Source organism: Mytilus californianus, unplaced genomic scaffold (assembly GCF_021869535.1).
Source record: "Mytilus californianus isolate M0D057914Y unplaced genomic scaffold, xbMytCali1.0.p SCAF_12, whole genome shotgun sequence".
Lineage (NCBI taxonomy): Eukaryota > Metazoa > Mollusca > Bivalvia > Mytilida > Mytilidae > Mytilus > Mytilus californianus.
The window spans coordinates 21,837,004-21,862,378 of NW_026262604.1; the positions used below are offsets into that span (position 1 = coordinate 21,837,004).

Sequence of the window (25,375 nt, forward strand, 5' to 3'; positions counted from 1 at the left end):
AAAGTAGAATGATATATATATATATATATATATACAGATTTCTTAAATTATACAAGACTTTATACTTTTTTAATTAACAAATTAAATGTGTTTTTAACATTGCCTGAAAATATTCTGAAAAGTATTATTTTGAAAAAATCCAAAATTAAAAGTTGTTTTTATAAATCTGTAACTCATTAAAAATTGCAACAAAAACAATATAAAAGTTTATAGCATAATACACTATTTCAAATTTTTTTTTTTTAATTGGGGAAAGTCATGCCTTTAAATTTTTTTTGCATTAATGAACTAATATAATTAAATACATAATACTAGGAAACTATCACAAAAGGATTAACATTTATTTACAATACATTTTCATCTTATAGATTAAAAATTTCTCTTGACCACATAATGGGTTAACATAAAAACAAGGCTCTATCTAAAATCAACTATAAAATTGTCACTAAATGAAGGGCTTAAAGCCTTTCTCCAGCTTTCTTCTTATTGCATTACAATTCATAAACATGGGAAAAAATGACCCCTAATAATAGTAAAATTATAATAAAATCTTCAGGTTTCTTCTAACTGAAATACAATTCATAAAACACGGAAAAAACAAACGAACCCCAAATAAAATCATAATAAAATTGTCATAAAATCAGTGGTTCCAGACCTCTTTCAATTTTGACCTGATTATTTCTGAGATTCAAGTAATTCCTTCATATCTCTGAAAGTATCAAATAACTGGTCCATAAAAAGACTGGAATTAGTTGCCTTGGTTGATATCTTGGACGAGACATGGAAAAATAACTTCCTGTCTCCTGGAATCATGTACGACACTCCATAGCCGTCATCTGACACAGGACCAAAACCACCTCCAGGGCACAGCTGCAATAGGAAATGTATATAGTGTCAAAATAGAAATAAAATTGCAAATCTGTTAGCAGAGAACAAATTCATACTCACACTTCTCTACTTGTATAGATATAGTCTAGTTTTGCAATGAGACCCAATTAAGAGTAATTTGAGATGCATAAATTTCATTTGTATATTGAGAAAATTCTGGATTGTTAAGAGAGAATGTGACATCTAATATCTGCAAGTATTTGGAAAACATATTTCAATTCATGTCTTGAGGTCTTGATGGCCTAGTAGTCGAAGTAGTTCATCTATAGTATCACTAGCATGTTGACATTGTTGTAACTTCGTTCCCCCATTTGACAGGTGTGTTCAAAGGAGTAGGCCCGGTAAGACCCGTTTTTGGCCCCAAAATATAGCATCTTTACAAATTTGTTGAAATGTGAACTTTTAGTTATTTATTGGAAAGTAGGATACTTATGATCCATAAATATGGGCTGTTTTTGAGAATACATGCATCAGGTACTACCATCCTAAATTCATGCAAAAGTACTGAAATCTTCACATTTTTAGCATGTGTGCTAATTTTAAGACTGTTTTTATCTAAAATGGAAGTGGCCACATTTGTGTTCAGTCTTTATATTTAAATATATGTTGTATTTGATGATAATACATAACATATATAAAGGTTGAGACTGAACACGAATGCGACCACTTTCATTTTAGACAAAAACCATCCGAAAAGTGACGTTTTATGGCATATTTGATAGATTTTTCATATTAAAGCTTGAATTTGAGTGTCTTAAATGACCATATCAGTCCAAATATTCTACAGAAACTAATTGAATCGACTGAAGAAGACACTTAAGCGTTTAAAAAATGTCCAAAATCTTTCATCAGATGTACTTCAAATTTTAGGCCAAAACTAGCCCTTACCGGACCTTCTCCTTTAATCTTAATTAACTAGGATTACCAGTTGTTATGGTTCTATCAGGGCACTTTAGTTTCCCAACACTCATAAGAACTAGCTGCCATGATTGTTGAAAGTGGCATTGAACACCAATAATCAACTAATCAATCAAGTCATGTTAATTTGAATCATCATAAAAATACTTACCACATTTTGAAATTCAATATTATTGCAGTCTGGACTAGTGGCTATCTGTTGTTGTGGTTGTTGGCTGGTTGATAGAGTCCATGGTATGGTCAGGGCATGCTTCAGAAAATCACACTCCTGTGTGTAAAAGTTTATTTTATCATTTATTAAATAGAAACCAGAAAAATGATGAAGTACAGTAAGGAACTCCTTGTATTTTTGTGTGAAGCACAAATAATTAATTCTGATACAAACATGGTGTTAATATGTCTTTTGATTGAGTTAAGCCATTTCAATTGATATTTTATAGTGTGTCTTTCTATGTTGTGATGTTACACTTTTGTTTCAGATAAGGGTGAAGGTTTGGTACCATTAAAACGTTTAAACCCGCTGCATTGTTTGCACCTGTCCTAAGTCAGGAATCTGATGTTCAGTAGTTGTCGTTTGTTGATGTGGTTCATAAGTGTTTCTCGTTTCTCATTTTTTATATAGATTAGACCGTTGGTTGTCCTGTTTGAATGGTTTTATTCAGTAATTTTTGGGGCCCTTTATAGCTTGCTGTTCGGTGTGAGCCAAGGCTCCCTGTCGAAGACCGTACTTTGACTTATAATGGTTTACTTTTATAAATTTTGACTTGGATGGAGAGTTGTCTCACTGGCACTCATACCACATCTTCTTACATCTATGGTAATATATTCAATAGGGTTTTTAAGTATTATACATTTTGACACTAGAACAAAATTCAAGGTATGTCCTAATGGTTGTGACCTGTCATCTAATTCCCTCATAAAAAGATAGTTCTCATAGACACAAGTCTAGTCCCCCTTTTGTATACTATAAAGGTAATATAATACATAATGTAACATAATATATACTTTTCAGTTGTTTATTAAAGTGTAATGGCAACCTCAAAGCAGGCGTGGGGTAATTGTAATTGTAATCATTAATCAGCTGTAATTGATTACAATTTTTCAAGTAATCATTTCAATACAGTTGGTAATGACCGGAAATTTAATTACAGGTGTATTGTCAGATTAACTCGTCAATCTATTGACATAACAGGTGTATTAGTTTTATCAACCAGTTATATCAGTATATCAGTTTCTAAATCTGATTGTTGCTTGCTTAATGTCCAGTGGCAGATATCTTTAATATGCATTTTCATTAAAGGGGCACTAGCTACGAGATACATAAAAAATTTAAATTATGATTTTTTTTGTTCAATCATTAATGAAAGTGAAATAGTGAAATAATTATTCGCTATTAGCAGCCAGTATGGTTCAATTTTGTCAAAATAAGCTAAGAATCATTGATGATGAATTATTCACATGCAAGTGAATAATTCTACCTCTTGGAATCCGTATTCATGTGAACTTCAATTTAACCCCTTAGCTAGAGATGGATTATGCATGATTGATGGGTGTTAGGCTATTAAAAGAAAAGAATGTCAACACTGAAAGTGAAACAAAGGTAAATCATTTGATTGACTGATTCGATCCACAAAAAATCATTCTTATACAGGTAAAATCGAAAATTAACCTTTTTTTTTAACCTTAAAATTGAAATCAAACAGACATAGAAAAATCCATTTGCACGAGGTCCATATATCTATTGATATTTATGTTTATGTTTATATCGTGTCATGTGACTGTTGGTTGTTTTCGGGGTCATCTCGATAGTTAATAAGATGGCGTCTCGACTAAAATACACACGAAACGAAGCTACATATTATTGAGCCCATGCCCTGTAAATTGTTTATTTAAAACTTTTATAATTTGGATAAATGTTTTACATTTATGAGAATTTGAGTCAAATCGATGAACATAAATTTGACAGCTAGTGCCCCTTTAAGAATTTTAAATTGAAGCAGCTATAAACAAATGAGTGATGATCTACACTATAACTTACAAAGCCCATTCCTTTACTAACGAGATATAAGGCAAAGAGATGGCGATCTGTAGCTACACTATAACTTACATAGCCCATTCCTTTACTGACGACATATAAGGCAAAGAGATGGCGATCTATAGCTACACTATAACTGACATTACCCATTCCTTTACTGACAACATATAAGGCAAAGAGATGGAGATCTGTAGCTACACTATAACTTACATAGCCCATTCCTTTATTGACAACATATAAGGCAAAGAGATGGCGATCTATAGCTACACTATAACTTACATAGCCCATTCCTTTACTGACAACATATAAGGCAAAAAGATGGCGATCTATAGCTTTTCCATTCATCGCATCACGGTACTGAGTCTGATGTATATCACAGGCACGTTTTAACAGAGTTATCTTCTCCTGAGCGGATTTCTCTTTGTCAAAGTATGCTCTGAAAAAGGTGAAGGTAAAACTACTTCTCTGTAACACATAGTCTATAAAATAAGACTGAAAATGTGACAAGTAAGAAATTCATTAAAGAAATTCAAAATTATACTTTACTATAAATTTCAATATCAATATTAAATTATCCACATTAGACTTGTCAAATTCTTTTTTATTGTTCAGTTTTCTCACACCAAATACGTTGCTGTTATCTCATCGTGATAATGCAACAGTTTGTACTGTTCTTTTGATTGGATAACGCCACAATTTTCAGGGCATCAATTCCATGACTAATGGTTGGAAATTGTGTATGCATGCACCAACATCAGATGATTGAATTCAAATTGTATATTTAGCATTTTTTTCCTCAGATGTGTTAGAATGAATATAATTGCATTGTATTTGAAGATTTGTGGGCATCAAATTTTACTTTGATGGTCACAATATCTGTTTATAGGCTCAGCTAACATGTTTCCAGGATACTTAATTTTGGACCATCAAATCACCAATTGATGCCCAAAAATGTTCATCTCTTAATCCTACTCTATCTTTCAGATAATATTTTACACATTTCAATGTGAGTCTTGTTGCAAACAGTTGACTCTTGACTGATTTTCTTTGGACAAATAAAGTGGGCTCCATGGTTACACAATGTACCTGACAAATTTGGTGGATTCTGTTGTCACAGATCTGACTGTGTCAGTCCTCCCCAGTAAGTACAATCTAGTCATGGATGACTCATACGTTAGAGCAAATTTCCCAGCATTCCTATAATAGGTCAATTGAAGAGCCATCTGTATGTAGGCATCAGGACTTATCTGAAAAAGTGGTAATATCTCACAATATATAAGTAAGATGATATGGTATGATTGCCAATGAAACAACTTTCCACCAGAGACCAAATGACGTAGAAGTTAGCATTTATAAGTCACAATACTGGTTCAACAATGAGCAAAACCCACATAGCAAGCTGTATAAGACCCCTACAAGAGTAAGAGGTATTTGAGCAAGAGTTATTTCCCAGTCGTCGCCATATTTGAGGACAATTAGAAATTAGGAAAGGTTGTTTACTGAACAATTTGAATTTGTTTAAGCCTTGTATAATTCACCACTGCTATCTAGTAAGGATCTCTTATCAGGCTAGCTTGTACCAAATGTTTTAATTTTGTTAGTCAAATCAGAAATTCAATCACTTCGCCCTCCAAGATGTCAGCCAAGGGGAACTCAAATTACTTCCTATTAAAAACTATCTATAATTTAGTTACTACCACTGATCATGGAATGTTACTTGACAAGGTTGTTATTTGTGTTTAAAAGCTGATAAAGAAAATAAAAGTAGAATGTTGTATGACCTATTTCACAATCTCCATCAACTAAAATAAATAACTTGACCTTTAATGGCCTTATATAAAGGTCAATCTTGTGACCAGATAAAAAAAAACCTTAAAAGAGAGGTGACCTTTAAATTGCTGCAAACTATCACAAATGACTTGAAATTGCCATAGTTGGCCTAGACATTTTCAACAAGTGACAAAAAGCTTTTTTTCGAAATTCCTGTAGCGCAAAAACATATGCTGATTGTATACATATAGGGGTTATACACAACTGATTACAGTAATGACAATTAAGTTTTAAAACATACATAAGACTTACCTTACATGATTTCATAAATCCTTTACCATAAAGGTTGAATTCTTTCACAACGAGATCTATATCATTTATATTCTGTAAACAAGATATATAAACAAATTATCTATTGTCAGGATAAATTTTAAAACCATAGAAAAAATGTACTTGTTTGAACATTGATTTTTTTATTTTTATTTTTGGTGTTTTAACGCCACTTTTAAGCACCACTTTTGGGCTATTTCGTGGCGGCCAGTTTTTATTGGTGAAGGAAGCTGGAGTGCCCGGAGAAAACCACTGACCTTCAATAGGAAAACTGACAATCCTAGTCAATTAAGATTGGAGTCAAGTGCAACCGCACGAGCGGGGTTCGAACTCACAACCTCAGTGTTGACTGGCTAGTGATTACAGTAGTAACTACTTAGACCACTCGGCCACCAAGGCCCCTTTTGAACATCGAAATTTGTGTTAAGCCGTTATCCATAAAATCCACTGTCCAAAGTTAGGGGAGGGTTGAGTGCTCACAAACATTCTTTATGTGCATGATCCAAGTTAAGAGCCTGTAGTTCAGTGGTTATCGTTGGTTCAAGTCTGTCATATTTGTTTTTAGTAAATTGTTTTGTTATAAATTAAGCCATTCTTTTTCTCAATTGAACTGTATGTGCCCTTAATAGCTGAATATACAGTATGGGTTTTCTCATTGTTGAAGGCCGTAAGGTTCAAGGGTTGCCTATAATTGCTTATATCCACTTCATTTGATCTTTAGTGGATAGTTGCCTCATTGGCACTCATACCACATCTCCTTAGTTTTATAAGTGTGAGTTGCACATGACTGAAATGAAAAAATTCCATCTGAACTAAAGTGTATATACTTTAATGTTGTCATACCTGAGTTACAGTTAACTGAGCAGATTTTATGGCAGTTGACAAGTCATTGTTCATCTCCCAAACAAGTCTCTGTGGCTTTATAAACAATTGCTGGGAGTCACTGTCTTTAAAGTGCCCTTCCTCATCAAAACCACAAAGGTGTAGTGATCTAAAAAATACAGGATCAAGTTATTATTAGATTTTATTAATAGTTTTTACAATCAATAAGCAAAATTTAAATTCTACTTTTTGATATTTAAGAAGACACTATAATGCACACATTGTTTGCATGAAGTTATTATTTGCTTACGACATGATTAAGATATGATTACAAAAAGAATATAATGGGTTCATAGTTCAAAGAATAACACATCAAAATATGACATTTTTTAAATTGCTGCAATAAAGAAAATTATAGAAAATATTACCCTTGCTTTATTACATTCTAGCTGTTACATTCAATTATCTCCCTTTGAAGATGTCTGACTGGAACTATTATACTTCATGCACTTCTTTATGTGGTGCCATACGCTTGTGTAAAGTTTCATTGAAATCCATGCAATGGCAATGAAGATGCATTTACAAGTCAGATTCATAGACAAACATATGGATAGAATGGTTAGTTTGGGGAGGGGGATTAATTGATTGATTAATCAGTGTTTAAACACCAATTTCAGCACTATTGTGCTATTTTGTGGGGTCAGTTTTTATTGGTGGAGGAAACCAGAGTGCCAGAAGAGAACCACTAACCTTTGGTAGGAAAACTGACAATCCTAGTCAAGCGCACATACCACATACGAGATTCAAACTCTCATCCTCAGTGTTGACAGGCTAGTGATACAGTATTTTGACTACTTAGACCACTCGACCACCGAGGCCCCTCCAAAAACAAATTTTTAGTACTTACTCCTCTGTCATATTGTACTCGGCTAAATGTGCCAACACTGGAGCGTCAGCGTAGGAATGTTCACAATTGAGTCCCATTCTACCATTAGGGAAGGTGATCAGGTTCAGAGATTTGTCAAACCAGATCGACTTTCCGTCACCACACATCAGGAACTTAGCACGGCTAGAAAAATCATCCCTGATTTCATGGTGAAGAGTTATCTACAATGTCATACAAAAGTATTTGAAATACAGAATGCAAATTTCTGAGTGGTCAAGTCATTTTCTGAGAGAAACAAATGAAACAAATCATATAGTGACACAGAAATATGTCTTTTAATTATGGTAATATGAAGTAAATCTTTTCAAACATGTAAACTATGCAAAAGTCTCAAAGTCTATAGAGCATGACTGAAAAGGCAAATCATTCTCCTTATGGAAAAGACAGATGCCAATGCTAATATAAAGTATACCTACTAAGTTCAGCCCTGATTTTGACCCATGGTGGACTTTCAATTCCTGTTAATGATCAGAGTTACTATGTCTATACTTACACAGAATATTGCTGATTCCACAATATCTAGCGAGTCTTTATTGACCCCTGAAGAGAACTGTTCAGCTCTGACTTTGGCCCATGTTGGTCTCTCTATTCCTGTTAATGCTGATATAGATTTTGCAGTGTCTGATATACTATCTAATTAAAAGAAAAAGAAAGAAACGATTCATATAATATATAAATTCCTTCAAACAAAGTTGACCTTGGTAGGATTGGTGTTTCTTTATTTGGTCATATTAGCACTTCATTTGACCTTGGCAGGATTGATGTTTCTTTATTTGGTCATATTAGCACTTCATTTGACCTTGGCAGGATTGATGTTTCTTTAATTGGTCATATTAGCACTTCATTTGACCTTGGTATGATCGATGTTTCTTTAATTGGTCATATTAGCACTTCATTTGACCTTGGTAGGATTGGTGTTTCTTTATTTGGTCATATTAGCACTTCATTTGACCTTGGTAGGATTGGTGTTTCTTTATTTGGTCATATTAGCACTTCATTTGACCTTGGCAGGATTGGTGATTCTTTATTTGGTCATATTAGCACTTCATTTGACCTTGGTAGGATTGATGTTTCTTTATTTGGTCATATTATCATTTCATTTGACCTTGGTAGGATTGGTATTTCTTTATTTGGTCATATTAGCACTTCATTTGACCTTGGTAGGATTGATGTTTCTTTATTTGATCATATTAGCACTTCATTTGATGTTTCTTTATTTGGTCATATTAGCACTTCATTTGACCTTGGTAGGATTGGTGTATCTTTATTTGGTCATATTAGCACTTCATTTATTCAGATAATTATACATCCTTGGCTTTCAAAATTTTTGGATTTTGAGTGTTCCTAGTGAAGGACAATCTAGACAAGCACTTCAGATGCATCAAATTCATAAAGTGTTATGTTCATTTATTATATCATGGGTGAAAACTCATTAAAGACTTATAATTCAATACACTAGACCGGTATTTTGTTCTTATAAATTGATAAAACTCAGCGGTGGTGCTTGTATCAAAGCAGATGGAAGACAAAATCTGTTGCAATACGGAATATTATTGAAAATTAAAAATTCCAAAAGAGTTGTTCTTAATCTGGCAAATGTCATCCATGCATGGGGGTTGAAAAATCTTTTGTATTTCCAATGAATTTGCGATTTTATGAACAATTAATTTACCGGACCCTGAATAAACCGGTTTCCTTTCTATTTCGGTTGGAAATTGAAGTTTTTTCCCCTTCAAAGTCTTTGTATAAATACCCCCAGTAAACCGGACCCTGTGTATTCCAAATTCTGATGCTACTGAGGTCGATTTGACCTACAAAGGAATGTAAAAAAAAGGTAATATATTATTTCTTTTAATTAAGGGGACAACCGATTTCTGAAAGTTCTAAAGCCAATGAATACGAAGACTCAAAACAATGATCGTACGTAGTTAAAAGGTAAAAAGGCAAGGAACACTTGTAACGTTCATGTCACAATATAAATAATGACATAACTTTTAATAAATAGATTATTACGGTATTTGTATTTATAAGTTTACAATTTACAATGAAACAGAACTTTTATTTGCAAAATATCTGACGTAACAGTTCAATAACTTCCTGTCAAAACTGAAACCTGAAGAAACCAACCAATGTCCAAACCAGCCCTTTTTCATAGTCCCATAGCCAGCCAGATTATACAGGTTTTACTGTACTACTGTATATTCAGAAATTTTTGCATGCATTTTCTATTGAAAAGATGTACAAAAAAGGAAGATTAATTATTGGGATTTCAGAAAATGCTGCATACAAATATTGCTCTCAAAATATAAAATGCAAGTTTTTTTATTTTTGTTTCCTATCATAGGGCTATTCCATTAAAATGTATGTGGGAGGGTAGGAAGGGACTTTCAAAATATCCCTACAACCAAGAACCATTTTTTAGGTAATTTTGCATAATGGTAATAGAGGCATACTAAAAAAAAGACCCATGACCCACATTTATTAATTAAACTTCCGTTCCTACCCTCCCACATACATTTTAATGGAATAGCCCTTATCACAATTTCTCCAATAATAAGAACATAGCAAAATAGTCTGAAGTTACAGTAGTTGACATGTGTACAATCATGTAGATCATTAATCAGATAATTATCATGTGACATTCTTCTATAACTATAAAAATAAGAAGATGTGGTATGATTGCCAATGAGACAACTCTCTACCAGAGACAAATTGATGTATAACTAACCTAATTCTGAATCAGCGTCATCTATAATCCACTGTAGAAGTTTTTCTATACTCTGGGGTTGTAAAATTTTCCCCTGGTTGTCATATACATCTATTTTATACATATATCCTTTCCTATATACTACTAAATGCTGAAAAATAGGTAAATATAGCACATGTCTATAATGTACTTTATTGTAACAGACATACCAAAGATAAATATTATTCAATAATTTATTTTGTAATTTACTTTGTGTGTAAACTGAAAACCTCTAATCAAAACAAAAGTGATTGCTGATGTTAATCTGTCTTACCTGTCTTATAATTTTGTACGCCAGACATACTTTCCGCCTTAAAGACTCATAAGTGACACTCGAATCAAAAGAAATTAAAAATACCAATTAAGGATGTTTGCTACTCTGGGTTTTTGAATTTTTGTCAGATGTTCCGAATCCTCTGGTTTTATCCATGTAGTGCCATTAAAAAAATTTGCCCATCAACCCCTACTTTTCTTTCCATAATTTGATCACATATAGTTTAATATGTCATCTTTGAAAATCTTATAAAATCCTTGTTATTTTTTTATCATTTTTGAAAGAAAAAAAGTACCAATGTTAAAAAATCTAGAGAGAATTATTTCCCGCCAAATTTTCAATGGCTTATATCTCGAAAACAAGCATACAGACCCTTCATTTATTTCTGCTTTTTTAGTTTCTTTATTTATATACTAATAATTTATAACAGTCTTTTAAAAAGCTTGTTATTTTGAAACAGAGTAGTGAACATCCTTAATGTTTGAAGTTGAAGAGCAATGAGGTCCAAATATTCTGAAAGGTCTTGTAAGGTTTGATAGGTTAATCTTTAATATTGCAGGCAATTTTTATAAGTGGATGAAGCAAAAAAAAACTTCTTGCCTTTGGCAGAAAAACTGACAGTCCTATTCATGTGGGATCGGAGAAAAACAGACCTTGTCAAAAGTGGGTTTGAACTCACAACCTCAGTACTGACAGGTTTTTTATCACTACAAATAAAATTAAGAATGGAAACATGGAATGTGTTAGACAACAACCCGACCAAAGAGCAGAAACAGCCCAGACCACTTGTCCAACAAGGCTCTATATTCAAAACAAACCTGTAAATTTAAAAAATATTGTTCATGTTTGACATCTTTTATATATAGCAGCAAAAAAATGTTTCCAATGATAAGATTTTTACTTTAACTTACTTTCGATAAAGCTGAATCTACATGGTATAAAGTGTCGTTGTCTTCACCTGGTATTCTAAAAAAAAAATACACAAAAAGTCATTTTGAATTTGTAATTCACACTCAGGGAATGATCTATGACTTTAAAAGGGGGCGTAATTGCCAAAAACAGAAGATATCTAGCTGAGCTGAGCTAACCAAAAAATTTGTTACATCGATCTCATGCTAAAATAAATGGACAAGGTGTCAATGGGACACAGATGATGCCCCAGCTTGCATATAACGTTATAAAGGGACATAACTCAAGAATGGTTATAGTCACACAACCCTAATTTGAACTTGATCTGTGTTTTGTGGTAATAAGTATTGTGTATAAGTTTCATTACTTTTGGTTGAGGCAAACTAAAGTAAGAGAATGAAAACCAATTTTGGGATGTACGGACGCACAGATGGACAAGGGTAACATTTAATGCCCCCTCTGTTGTGGCAGGGGGAAAAAATTATATATTTTTTCCAATCAAAGGATTGAATCTCCAGCAATTCAGCATTGACACTACAACACAGGTAGACTGCCTATGCCTAAAGTAAGGAGTATGAAATTGATTGAGTTCCATTACAAAATGACAAGTGTATCATTTGTATTGTGAAACACAAACAGACTTACACTTGCTGCTATACTCTTTATAAATGCAACAACACTATTATAAGACACTTTGCTTTTATTTTTTAAAGCACACATTTTCTAATTCTGCAAAGTGACTTGACAGCAATAAAACTCTGGAACACCCCAAAAAAAAATTCCAGCTCCTAATTTGAATATACCCGGTATGTGCTGTAGAAAAAAGCTCTCACATGGACTAAGCCATACAAACAGAAATTTTACTACACATTGACTGTGCATGGTTCCAATTTTTCTGTTACTATTCACTTATAAACTTCAGATAATTTTCTATATAAACAGGGGAGATAACTGCTAACACCACAATATATTTTTGTAGAGAAAAGAATTCTTGCAAATAGTGTCAAATAGGAAATTTACCCTTTATCATGTTTATTTTTGTGATTAAGTTAAAATCTAAAAAATCCACTGTTGTAAATTTGATTTCAAAGAAAGAGATAAGAAGAAGGAGGTGTGGCTCCAGCCATTTTTAAAATTGCTGTCCAACCATATGTCCCCATACAAAAGCATAAGTTGTCAATGAAATCAGGGTGTTCCAACCCCCCACCCTTGAATCCATCACTGATGAGGGTCCAGAAAAGCACAAAATTGAAGGTTTGGCAAAATAAATCCTGAAATTTATACTCTGTGAAATAATCCAGTTTACAGTAGAATACCTTGTTGTAGAGAAAACTCTCTCGTACTGGGCCATACAGACAGGGATGGTCCTGCGTATCAACAAAGGTTCCAACTTCTCTCTGTCTATTAACTGTTTAAACCTCAGATACTGGTAGGCAGCATTGGCTGTTCTGTAATACAATCAAAACAATGTGTAAGAAAAACTAATACTTGGCAATATCGAAAATAAGCTTTAATATAAATTAAGTTTTTTTCCTACCGATGTCCCAAATAAAAAATTTTAAACGGTTTTAAAATAACCTCATTCATCTTTTTCAAATCATTTTTTTCTTGATTTGCTTTATTCTTCGAAAATAATCTCTTCTTGGGACATTGTAATAAATAAATAAAATAAAATAAACATAATCTATCACTATTTCCCAATTTGAGAGACCTGATAAGGCTCTAATACCACAGGCGCTTGTCTCTGAAAAAAATTACCTATATACTTTAATATAACACAATTACCTAACTCTTATATTTGAGAAATGTCAACCGGTCCCGAAATTCTGTTATATTACGATTTATCGGTTGTTCATCCCACTGAAACTTATCCTGTAAATCTACATTGAATTAAACAAAATGGTGTATAACATGTGTATTTCTATTATCGGAATCATTTGTAATAGGCCTTCCAAGTATGCAAATAGTAATTATTTCATCTTCTCACAGCCCTTTGGAAATATTAATTAATACTAATGATTAATTATAAAAAGTATTTCCCAAAAACCTGTTAGTTTTTCTCTGAATAGAACTTATCATCCAGATAGTAAATTTGTATGAGATTCCATGAAAAAAAAATAATAAGTGTTATTTGAGGTATGTCTATAAATGAGTTAAGAGTATCTATTTTTAGAGTCTAATACATGTTTTGAAATTGTTTTTTTTTTAGAGTTCCTTGAAAAACAGGTTCAAGTAAATGAAGGTAGAGCATATTATCCATCTTACCTTGCAGTTTGGAATGTAGTAGGCATAAAGTAGCTCTGGTCCATTATATAGTAATTACTGTTAATAGGTAGTGGACTTCTTCCCATTAAGTAAACATACTTTTCCCTGTAAAAAAATGGAGATATGTTTGACAATTTCCAATTCATATCAAAATCCTTATTGTCATTTTTCAATTGAAACAAGCATTTTGTCAGAAGTTGGAACACATTGCGTCTTCAGTGATTCTGGTACCAGTATTATACAGAAGTGTGATTCTGGTACCAGTATTATACAGAAGTTTGCAATCAGTCAATTAACACAAATAGCTCCATTAGTTTTCTCTTTTGAATTATTTCACATTCTGTCATACTAGTGCCTTTTACAGTTTACAATAGGTTTTGGGTTTTGCTCATTGTTGAAGATAACCTATAGTTGTTTACTTTCTTGTCCTTTTGTTTCCAGTTCGAAAATCTTACCACATCTTCCGATTTTTGTTTTAAATTGACAATGATTAATGTTGTTGTTGTCAATTCTGTCATATATTTTGATGTTTAAGTAAACTGATATGAAGATGAAAAATTTATGGTCAAGGAAAACATTAGAGTTGGGCTCATCTTAGGGTTCTTGGTAAGTCACCTAGATGAGTCCTGGACTTACCATTTTTTACTGGGACTCACAGAATTTCTAGAAAAAGGATTGATTCAATGGTGAGACTGAACAAAATTTTGAAATATTGACCAAAGTAAATTCCTACAGGGAACCCTGGACTTTTTGGGCTAAAAATAAGGATGGAAAACCCTATATATATATATATATATATACAATAGGTTTTCTTTGGTCTGTTGAAAATCACTATTTTCCAACTAAAGTCGTAACATTTCTAATATATATATATATATATATAGAAAATTAATTTATAATAGCAAAAATAAAAATATACTTTCGTACATATTTTTAAACATTGAAACCTTTAACATATGAGCAGTGTCGGATATAAATCAACCTAATGCAAATAAATATCAATAAATCTGTTAACCTTTTTCTTGTTGAGAAAAAAAAAATCCATGCAAAGTATGTAGCTGTTTGAAGTTGATATAAGAACCCTACAAAAAAGACCAAAATTTATCTTTTATTTCTTATTTGAATGTTCCAAAATCAATCAAAGTCTTATACATATAAAAGTATACATGCACTTGCATAAGGTTGATATCTATCTGACGCAGCTCACATCTTGTCAGTGCTTGCTTTTAGTTAAAAATCAATTTTTGTTTTTGGGGGATTTTGTGTTGATATAGGAATAGTTAGTGTTCTCCCTAATCTGATACTATATTGCTTGAATGTGATACTATCTGAAATTATTCTTTAAAAGCTTGTGTTACGATTGTGATGACATTATTTCTAGAAACAAGATGGTATTCCAAAATTCTCTGTAGACTAGCATGCTATATGAAGTTTGTGGGGAGAACACCGACTGTCTCATTTTTTTGCAGCTTTTCTGGAGAAGAGGTAATTCATGCTTGACATCTTGCATCTGTGACACTTTTCATTATCCACCTCTAAATGTTTTTTTTTTCGTGTCATGGGTTGTTATTTCCTTGACATATATGCTTAACATTGTTATTGTCTTTTATTATTACAATTCTTTTTATTTGTTTGGCCCTTATATCTTACCACCAGTCAGTGACATAGTTTTGTGACCACCATGACTTCAGTATCAAAACTCTCTGTAATTTGTGTGCCAAACTCTTCTCAAAATCTTCAGCATTCTTACATATACTCTTCCACTCTTTGGAATCTTCATCATACAATGGGCGGAGAGATTTGAGCAGTCTGCTGAGTGTTTCCTGAACTGTTGGGACTGGCATTCTAGGTAGACTTCGTTGGCAGCTGTATAAGCTGGGACTATAACCACTGACGACTTTAACCAGAACTCCCCAAAGTATAGTACTGTATGATTGGGTCTTAGGTTGTTCATCTGAAGAAAATAACAGTAAATCCATAAAATGAAGTTTATGTTTATAGAATTATCTCCCCTTGTATTATGATCTGTATAAACATTGATGACTATAAGTTCATCATTTTTAACTTAAAGTTCTTATGATTAAGTTCAGTATGATTGGGTCTAAGGGTTGTTAATCTAATGGAAGCTAATATGCATATGTCCAGTCTTCATGATAAACTTTTGAATCTACAGGCCCTAAGCTGAATTTTGCGAAAATTTTAGTTAGATTCTATTGGCCTGTAGAGATGATTTTTACAGGCCCAGCCGCAGTTTTACAAGCCTGGGCTGGTGGGCATGTGGTTAAGTGCGAAGACTGTATGTCAATAGAGATAGCCTGGGGTTTTTTCAATAGAATTATCTCCCCTTATAATTAAAGATTGATTGCGTTAAGTTTAGTGGCAAATATTTAATGCATACTCTGGATTGAACCTTATCATGAAAGAGTTGTATTTACATAGGTGGATTGCTTTATCAATATTTTCAATTAAATTCATATTGAGTCTAATAATAAATTTATAAATACAACTATATATTTAGTTTAATTTTGTTTATAGAGTTATCTCCCATTGGTCTTGAATTCTGTTTAATTTGTAAATATCTTTAAACTTTAAAAAGCATAATTGATTGCTATAGTAAGATTATCTGAAAAATAAATTATGTAATAAAAATCCATTCCATATTTCATAAGATTATCTGAGTCAGTTAAGGTGTCATACTAACAAATCATAGTATGTCACATCCTGTTTCATACAAAAAAGGGTCGAAAAATATTCCCTTGAATTTGAAAGTTGTAGAAAGTTAACCCTGCATTTCACTGTAGAAAAAAAATATGATTCATAAAAATACTTGTTTGGTGTTTCAAAGAACCTTTCTTTTTTATTTGGTGTTTCCATAAAATATTTTGGTACTTGACAAGATAAAACTTTACTCATGCCAAATATTTCTTTATTTGAAACAAATATAAATTCTGAACAATTTTTTTAAAACTTACAATTTCACAAAGACTAATAGGGGAAAAACAATGGTGGTATTACTCCTTAATACAAAATATATATTATATAGTTTTCATTGTATCTTATGTGCAACTTCAGATCAGAAAATATAAAACCCACACAAGTTATACGAAGCACAATTCCCCATAAAAAATAGTTTAAGAAAGTCAAAACTATGTAATTCATATTACAGTTCATTAAAAACATTCAAAGGACCCAGGGAAGGCATTTCAAAGTCTCTAGGTGTTGGTGTTAAATACTTTTTTGTAAAATGAAAATGTAAGTGATATTCTAAAATTGCCTCTATTAGTGGGTACTACTAAAAAAGGGTACCATAAAGTTTTTTTTTTACAGACTATATTTCTCAAAATTAAAGGCTCTAAAATGCCTGTGTCGCTCACCTCCATCTCCAACAATGACCACTTTTTTTTTATTAAAAATCAGCATGAAAGAGGAACAACTATATTAAGAGTTAACTGACAATTTCAGTAGTGTTGATATATTTGTAGATCTTATCCTGCTGATAATTTTCCTTTTTAAAGTTTCTATTTATCTATTACAGTCTTCAAGATAATAGACAAAAAAGGCAAAAAAACAACAAAATTATCATTAAAGGGCAATAACTCCAAAAAGAAGCGACTGAAATTTTGGCTATTATGGCTTATTTGTAGATCCTGTCTTGCTGATTTTTTTTGCTATTTAAAGTTTCTATCTATCTATTACAGTTTTCAAGATAATAGGCATGAATGAGAAAATCATCTTTAAAGGGCAATAACTTCAATAAGGAGCCGACTAACCATTTTGGTCATGTTGACTAATTTGTCGATCTTGTCTTGCTGATCATTTTTGTTTTGTATTGTTTCTTTAAATCTATTATATTTATAAGGCAGAAACGAAAAAAATTGGTAAAAACCTTCATTAAAGGGTAATTACTATTATAAGAAGTCGTCATAAGATTTTTTTGTCATGTTGACTTATTTGAATGTCTTGTCTTACTGATCATTTTTAGTTTTTAAAGTTTGTCTATCTATTATAATTTTCATATCATAATAGGAATTTTTTTTTCAAATGGTAAAAATCGTCATTTAAGGGCAATTACTCCTATCAGAAGTCGTCTGACAGTTTTGACTCAGACAAAAGGTAAAGCTTAACATTCTGAACATTTTTGCTAGTGTCAGAATTTCTCTATTTATAAGGTTTTTCAAAATAATAGGCAAAAATTGCATTTTACCCCTATGTTCTATTTTTAGCCATAATGGCCATCTTGGATAGCAGGTGGGGTTATCGGACATATTTTTTAAACTAGATTCCCTTATGATGATTGCGGCCAAGTATGGTTAAATTTTGCCCAGTAGTTTCAGAGAAGAAGATTTTTGTAAAAGTTAACAGACAACGAAGGATGACAGACGACAACTGAGGATGGACACAAAGTCATGAAAAAGCTAACTTGGTCTATCTGCAAAGTGAGCTAAAAATAAACATCTTGGATAGCAGGTGGGGTCATCGGACATATTTTTAAAACTAGATTCCCTTATGATGATTGCGGCCAAGTTCGGTTAAATTTTGCCCAGTAGTTTCAGAGAAGATTTTTGTAAAAGTTAACAGACAACAAAGGATGACAGACGACAATGGAGGATGGACACAAAGTCATGAAAAAGCTAACTTGGTCTATCTGCTAAGTGAGCTAAAAATAAACAGGTAACAGGATAGTCAAAAGCCACTTAGGAATTAAAGAAATAAATATAGTACTTACACATCCAGCCTCTGTAGGCAAGGAGTCCTCTTAACATGAAACGCCTCACATACAGGAGGACGAGGAAAAACACAAAACCAACAACTGTAGAAACTATGATGGATTTCAGGATTAATGGACAACCTGCAAAGATTGAAACAGAGCTTCTCATTGAAAATATAGCTAAATGTATCAACCCAGTGACTATATAGTTAAAATTGCATTTCATTATGTTCATGTAATCTTCATCCCAATAATATATTTTCAAACAGTTGAACATTCATTATTTCCAGACCTGGGGTAATTAAAAATGTAAGTGTAATTAGCTGTAATTTATTACAAATTTGAAAGTAATTCAATGTAATGTGTAATTCAGCATATTTTCAATTGCATGTAATTGAAAGTAATTAATTACATTGCCGTTTTGCCATGTAATTATGAATTATATTTCAATTACTTTCAATTACATTAGATATTTGCTGGGAAATTTTTAAACATTTATGGCTTTTCTGATTCACTCAAACATCATGCACTTGTAAATTGTTTTTTTTCCTACATTTTTATGCACCTGGTACTTTGATTTTTTTTTATACTTTATAAACATTTGAATGTGTTGAAAAAGTATATAATTCCTGAATACTTCATTTATAATCATTAAAGCATGTAATAATTTTTACTTAATTAATTCATTAATTGTTTTTTTTTCACATGTATACATAAAAAAATAACAATTAAAATAATTACAATTCATTCATATGATTGACATATAATTTGTAAATATGTTGTTCTAACAATTAACAATAATCTTAGCCTCAGGATATTTCCTTTCACTTAAGTAAAATGTCCCTTATTTAAAATGCCATGGGCAAATTTCATTTTAAACCATCATATTTTTATGTTAAAATCTGTTCAGATGGATATAATTTAAACACTTTCTACAAAATTTTGAATATAGCAGTTACAACATACAAGAATGGAGTCCAATACACTTGACAATTTTGACTTTCCAAATGACAAGTATGGAATTTTGGTAAAAGCAAAATGCTATCATTGCTCTTGAAAGTTTCTTTACATTTTATAAACTCACATGAGATAAATAAGAAAACCTTTTAAAAATATAAATTATCTTTTAAAGTAGAAACTTGAAATTATAAGAAAAAGGTTTGAATTAAAAATATTTCCTTTTTATCTATATATATATCTTTACAAATTATTTTCGCCATAAAAATAAGAAATGCAATTAAAAAATCAGCATTGAAAGTCTAATGGAGATTAAGTGTAACAATGTCTTTGAAATTTGAAAATTTAAGTAAAATAAAACTTGTACAAATGTTTCCACTGTTAAATAGTGCATGTATGAAAGTTTCATTCTAGCCTGTTGACATTTTTATAATTTTATCCTATATGATATAGCTCTTACAGTCTTTGGACAAATGTAATTGAAATGTAATTTATTACATTGGCGATGTAATTGTAATGTAATTAATTACATTTGAAAATCAATGTAATTGTGATGTAATTAATCACATTTACATATCAATGTAATTTAAATGTAATTAATTACATTGGCATGTAATTGACCCCAGGTCTGATTATTTCTGTATTAAAAATTTTACAATTTTCAATACTCATCTAATTTTTTATAAAAGAAAACACTATCTATAAAATGCTATTTTGCTTAGTCAAACCCTTTCAGACCTCCCTGTAAATGTAAATCTTAAAAACACATTAAATATATAAATTTTGTACATATACACACACTCTTTTTTTTCTACTTCTCTACTTCAATACTTTGTCTGACATGCACAAGTATTTCATAAGGAAAAGTGTGTTAATAAATTTCTACATAATTTGCACAATAATAAAAACAATAATAATCGAAAATTGAATTCAAGCACAGTCTGTTTATTCTGATAATTTGTCTATAACTTTCAAGCCTATTCCACACATTATTCTTTCCATAGGAAAAATCTAGAGACGTCTTCTACAGGCCAAATTTACATATAAACTGTTGACACAGAGATATGTCTGGCCTGTCTGCATGAAATTCAGAAAAAGACAATCTGATTGACAGCAACATTGCTTATTAATTCAAAGTCGCTGGACCATGATCTAGTGGGCAGGGCCTGAAAATGGTGGACAAACTGAGATGTAAAGACAGTAAAATAACTTTATAGAAAATATCTATGTCTATTGTTAGTAGTTCCTATCAATCTAAAATAAGCAGAAAACTTAACATTGAAAATTGCTTGTTAATTCAATGTCCTTAGACCATGTCCTAGGGGGCAGGGCCTCAAAATAGTTGTGAAACTGATATGTACTGATAGTAATGCAACTTTATACAAAATATCATTGATTTATCAAAAGTAGTTCTTATCAAACTGACTTAAGCAAAAAAACCTAACATTGAAAATTGCTTGTTAATTCAATGTCACTGGACCATGTCCTAGGGGGGCAGGGCCTCTAAATGGTTGTCAAACTGACATATACTGATAGTAATGCAACTTTATACAAAATATCATTGATTTATCAAAAGTAGTTCCTTTCAAACTGACTAAAGCAGAAAACTAAACAACTGTTGACGCTGTCAAAGCAATCCCTATGGCTCGCTTTCCACGACTTTCGTCGAGGCAAGACAAAAACACCAACCTATTCCACTTTTCAATAATTTAATAGTGTTATACACATGATACTTGATAAAAAGATGTTATTTATGAAAAATATATAAGGATGTTGGATTATTATAAAAAACAAAACTGTACACAATAAATAAATTAAATATATGCCTAAGAAGTGTACAATACAACACTAAAATAAAAATTAAAAAAAAGTAAAAAGTCAATAAATATTTCAGATAACAGATATCCTTCATCAGTATGATTTAAAATTATAAATCTTATCACTCTTTGCTGATTTTCCTCAAACAATCTTGAAAGTAATACAAACTATAAACCAAACGACACTTGTATACATGTAATTGTAAAATCTTATAAATATATACATGTAATTGTAAAATCTTATAAATATATACATGTATATATCTTTTATTAATCTTTTATGAAGATGGGTACAAGGTGGGCAAAACATCTAAGCATTCCTGTATGTCCACCTTTAGATTGGAAATGTTATTTCTTTTCTTCTTTCATAAAACTTGCGTAGTCAACTTCAACCTTGGATTTATTCTAAATATTCAATACAAAAGCTAAACTCACTTTTCCGAGGTAGTAAATGTACAAGTGACTGAAATAATATGACCTATAAGATATGTCAACAGTTTACTGCTAAAATGATTAATCTATGGGTTGTTTTTATTTACAGTGAACATATATATATATATATATATTTCTGAATGATACAATGATTCAGTGGTTTATTAAACTTCCACAAAACTTGGGAATTGGCTGAAAAATTATAATTGATTTATCAGAATAATCAGAAAACATGTCTCAGTTCTAATTTCAAGCATGAAAGGGAGACATTTAATTACATATGTACCTTTGGGGATATATATATATTAGTGTTACACATGTACCTTGGGGAATATATAAGTGTTACACTATACCTTATTAGGAGATACATAAGGATTACACATGTACCCTTGGGGGTATTTACAAAATTGAAGTATTACACATGTCATGCATGTACCTTATTAGGGGATACATAAGTTTTACACATGTACCTTGGGGAGTATTTACAAATTTTAAGTATTACACATGTACCTTGGGGGATATATAAGTAAGCAGGTAGTATAAGTAGTCTAGCATTGATAGGTCTGACTAAATCCCAGTCACCAAGCATGCACACAGACAGACAAAGTACCATGAAACCAAGGTTCCATATAGAGGCTGGCCACATTCCATTCTTGAGAAGATTTCTGAAATTAAACAAATTTTCATTATTTCACAGTAATAGATTTAATATTGAATATCACACATTGAAGTCCAAATTTGTAACACCATTTATGAATCCAGTGCTTCTTTTGTTTAGAATTTAAAAAATTATCCCTATTGCTGCATATTTCAATGCTCATGTTACTGGGAGACTACCAAGGGCAAATAACGGAAGAAGTCACTTTCCCTTTGATCGTTGCTGGGAGACTACCTAGGGCAAATAACGGAAGAAGTCACTTTCCCTTTGATCATGTTGCTGGGAGACTACCTAGGGCAAATAAAGGAAGAGGTCACTTTCCCTTTGATCATGTTGCTGGGAGACTACCTATGTCAAATAACGGAAGAAGTCACTTTCCCTTTGATCATGTTGCTGGGAAGAAGTCACTTTCCCTTTGATCACTTTGCTTTTCTTGACGGACAAAAGTGATATCTAGTAGCCCTGTGTTGAAAAAGTCATGTTTTTTATCAGTAATTTTTCATTTTTATCAAGTTGTTGTTAGAACAGTTTTTGGTTAATAGGTAAAGAAATTCTATGACATAGACAACTTTAATCTTAAGAAACGAAGTGAAAGCATATACTTTGTAGATTGGCCATATATTTTTCTGAAGGAACAAACTTTTCATGCAAACAAATCGGCGGATATACAAATCAATGTAAAAGGAGTTCACAAATTATTGAAGAACCTAAAACCACATAAGGCAACTGGACCAGATGCTATACCATCCTGTATACTAAAGACAGCAGCAGACCAACTTGCTCCAATTCTTACATAACTGTACCAAGTATCCATCAACACCGGAGAAGTCCCTCAAGATTGGAAAGATGCAAATGTAGTCCCACTCTTCAAAAAGGATGAAAGACATTTAGCATCAAACTTCAGACCTGTATCACTTACTTCCATTACATGCAAAGTCCTGGAACACATTGTACACAGCAGTGTAATGGACCACTTTGACAAAAACAAAATTCTTACAAACGCACAACATGGATTCCGTAAACAACGATCTTGCGAATCCCAACTAATCATCACCATTCATGACATTGCCAACATCAGTGACATAAGCCGACACAGTTGAAGGATTCAGAGCTGCCCTAAGGGCATGCTCTGCTAAAATCTAGACAGCAACATCCTGTACATAGTTTTAATTGTATATATATAGAGAACGTTTTAAATGTAAATAGCCAAGAGAAAACTTTCTGTGTTGTCTGACGCTGCGCATAGTTTAAGAAGAAGAAGAAGAAATCCAAGTATTTCCTTTCAATTTCGGCACTTGTTACACAAGCATATACCAAAGATTTTGCTTTTTTGGCAAAATAAATTTATTCTTTATAAAAATGTGATTCATTGCATCAAAAACATCATCATCATGATCATGGTCATATTCCTTTCCAAATCCCTTGTCAAAGATTTATTTTTTTCACAAATTTTACTCAACCGAAATAGGAATATCTGCTAGCCAGGGTTAGAAGGGACCAACAATGACCAGAATCTACAATTATAACTTAAGATGCATGCATGGCTCAGCTGACAAAATAATGAGCCAATAAGTGAAAAATAACAACAAGCATAAAGACATTTGATTAAATTCCCTTAGTTACAAGTATATCATGTATATAGTTTAATGCAAAGGCAATGTTTCAATTTATTGATTTAAGTTGCTTAACATTTTTAATTTCATATATTTTTTAACATGTTTAATACATGTAAGAAACAATAAATATCATAAACATGATAAACAGAATAGTTTTCTTCATTTAACAACTAAATTCCAGTTGATATGGCCCACTCATTTGCACATTTTAAATCACCTATTTGTTGATCAGATATCTATTGTTCCTCTATTGTCTGTGTCAATCAATACAATGCACTAGTATTATTGTCTGAGGGGAACATCTCAAACTTTTAGCAACTCAAGATTATTTTGGCACAGAAATTTATGATCAAAATCCTGGAAAGTTTTCAATTTTCAGAAACTCAAACTGTTTTCAAATTTTATTTATCTAGGCTATGCCCTAAAACTTGAGAGTTGCACAGGATTAATTTTGTCTGTAATCAGAATAAATTTGTAGGTGTAATCTGGTGATGGTGGCCGGTACTTGGCAAAAGGTTCAGACATGGATTAACCTTAAATAGAATATAGATTTTAAAATGTGCTCTCTGAGTACTTGAATTAAGCCCAAAAATGTGTGCACATTATGATCTGATATTTATTGTGCAATGCAGGTCATGACCTGCATTTTCACTTTTAGGGGTTGAAAAGTGTGACAGCCCTACATTTTGACCTAATACCAAAAAAGCATTCATTCCAGATCATATTTCATTAAATTCAACTGTAAATGTGGTACGTATTCTAAATGAAATTGAATTGTCTTTTTTCCATAAGTGAAACCTCTAAATTATAATTTCCACTCTTTGTTGCTAAATTATAGTAATAAATAGCATATTTTTTTCAAATATAATTGGATATCTTTACGTACATTCAAATATCTTTAGTTTGGGCTAATGTTAATAATATAAAAACTTTCCATTTAAAAATTTAAAAAATAATGACAACTCAGACGACTAGCTGACTTGGTCAAAGTCCAACACAATTTAACTGTAATTCTATCCTGTGGGTTTTATGTCGAAAATAAACCTTGTTCTATAAAATCTGCGAACAACTGATCTTCGCCATTCCCTAAATATATCTTGTTGGTATTCTTCCCCAGACCGAAGTTGATGGACCCTAGGTTCTTTCGCTGCAGAACACGCTTCTGCCATTTAGCTGTTTGTAGAACAGTGTTCAGACTGCAAGTAGTTATTGTTGTCTGCTAGCTAGGTGCTTGTTTAATAGATTATCATGTAAAACGAATTATTAAAAAGTAAAAATATTTTA

General features: G+C 31.8%; 1 protein-coding gene across 1 annotated transcript; it reads right to left on the reverse strand.

Annotated features, from left to right (window-relative positions):
• Positions 1 to 225: 225 nt before the first annotated feature.
• Positions 226 to 25,313, reverse strand: LOC127721546 (carnitine O-palmitoyltransferase 1, liver isoform-like). The gene is made up of 16 exons (XM_052228313.1): positions 25,136 to 25,313; positions 22,328 to 22,482; positions 18,630 to 18,752; positions 15,554 to 15,857; positions 13,904 to 14,008; positions 12,955 to 13,086; positions 11,641 to 11,695; positions 10,438 to 10,567; positions 8,203 to 8,342; positions 7,671 to 7,870; positions 6,785 to 6,932; positions 5,924 to 5,995; positions 4,928 to 5,088; positions 4,121 to 4,277; positions 1,958 to 2,074; positions 226 to 870 (listed from the first exon to the last, which is right to left on the reverse strand). Exons 1-16 carry the CDS (start codon positions 25,258 to 25,260, stop codon positions 676 to 678), a joined length of 2,319 nt encoding a protein of 772 aa, XP_052084273.1. The 5' UTR covers positions 25,261 to 25,313; the 3' UTR covers positions 226 to 675.
• Between the last annotated feature and the right edge of the window lie 62 nt (positions 25,314 to 25,375).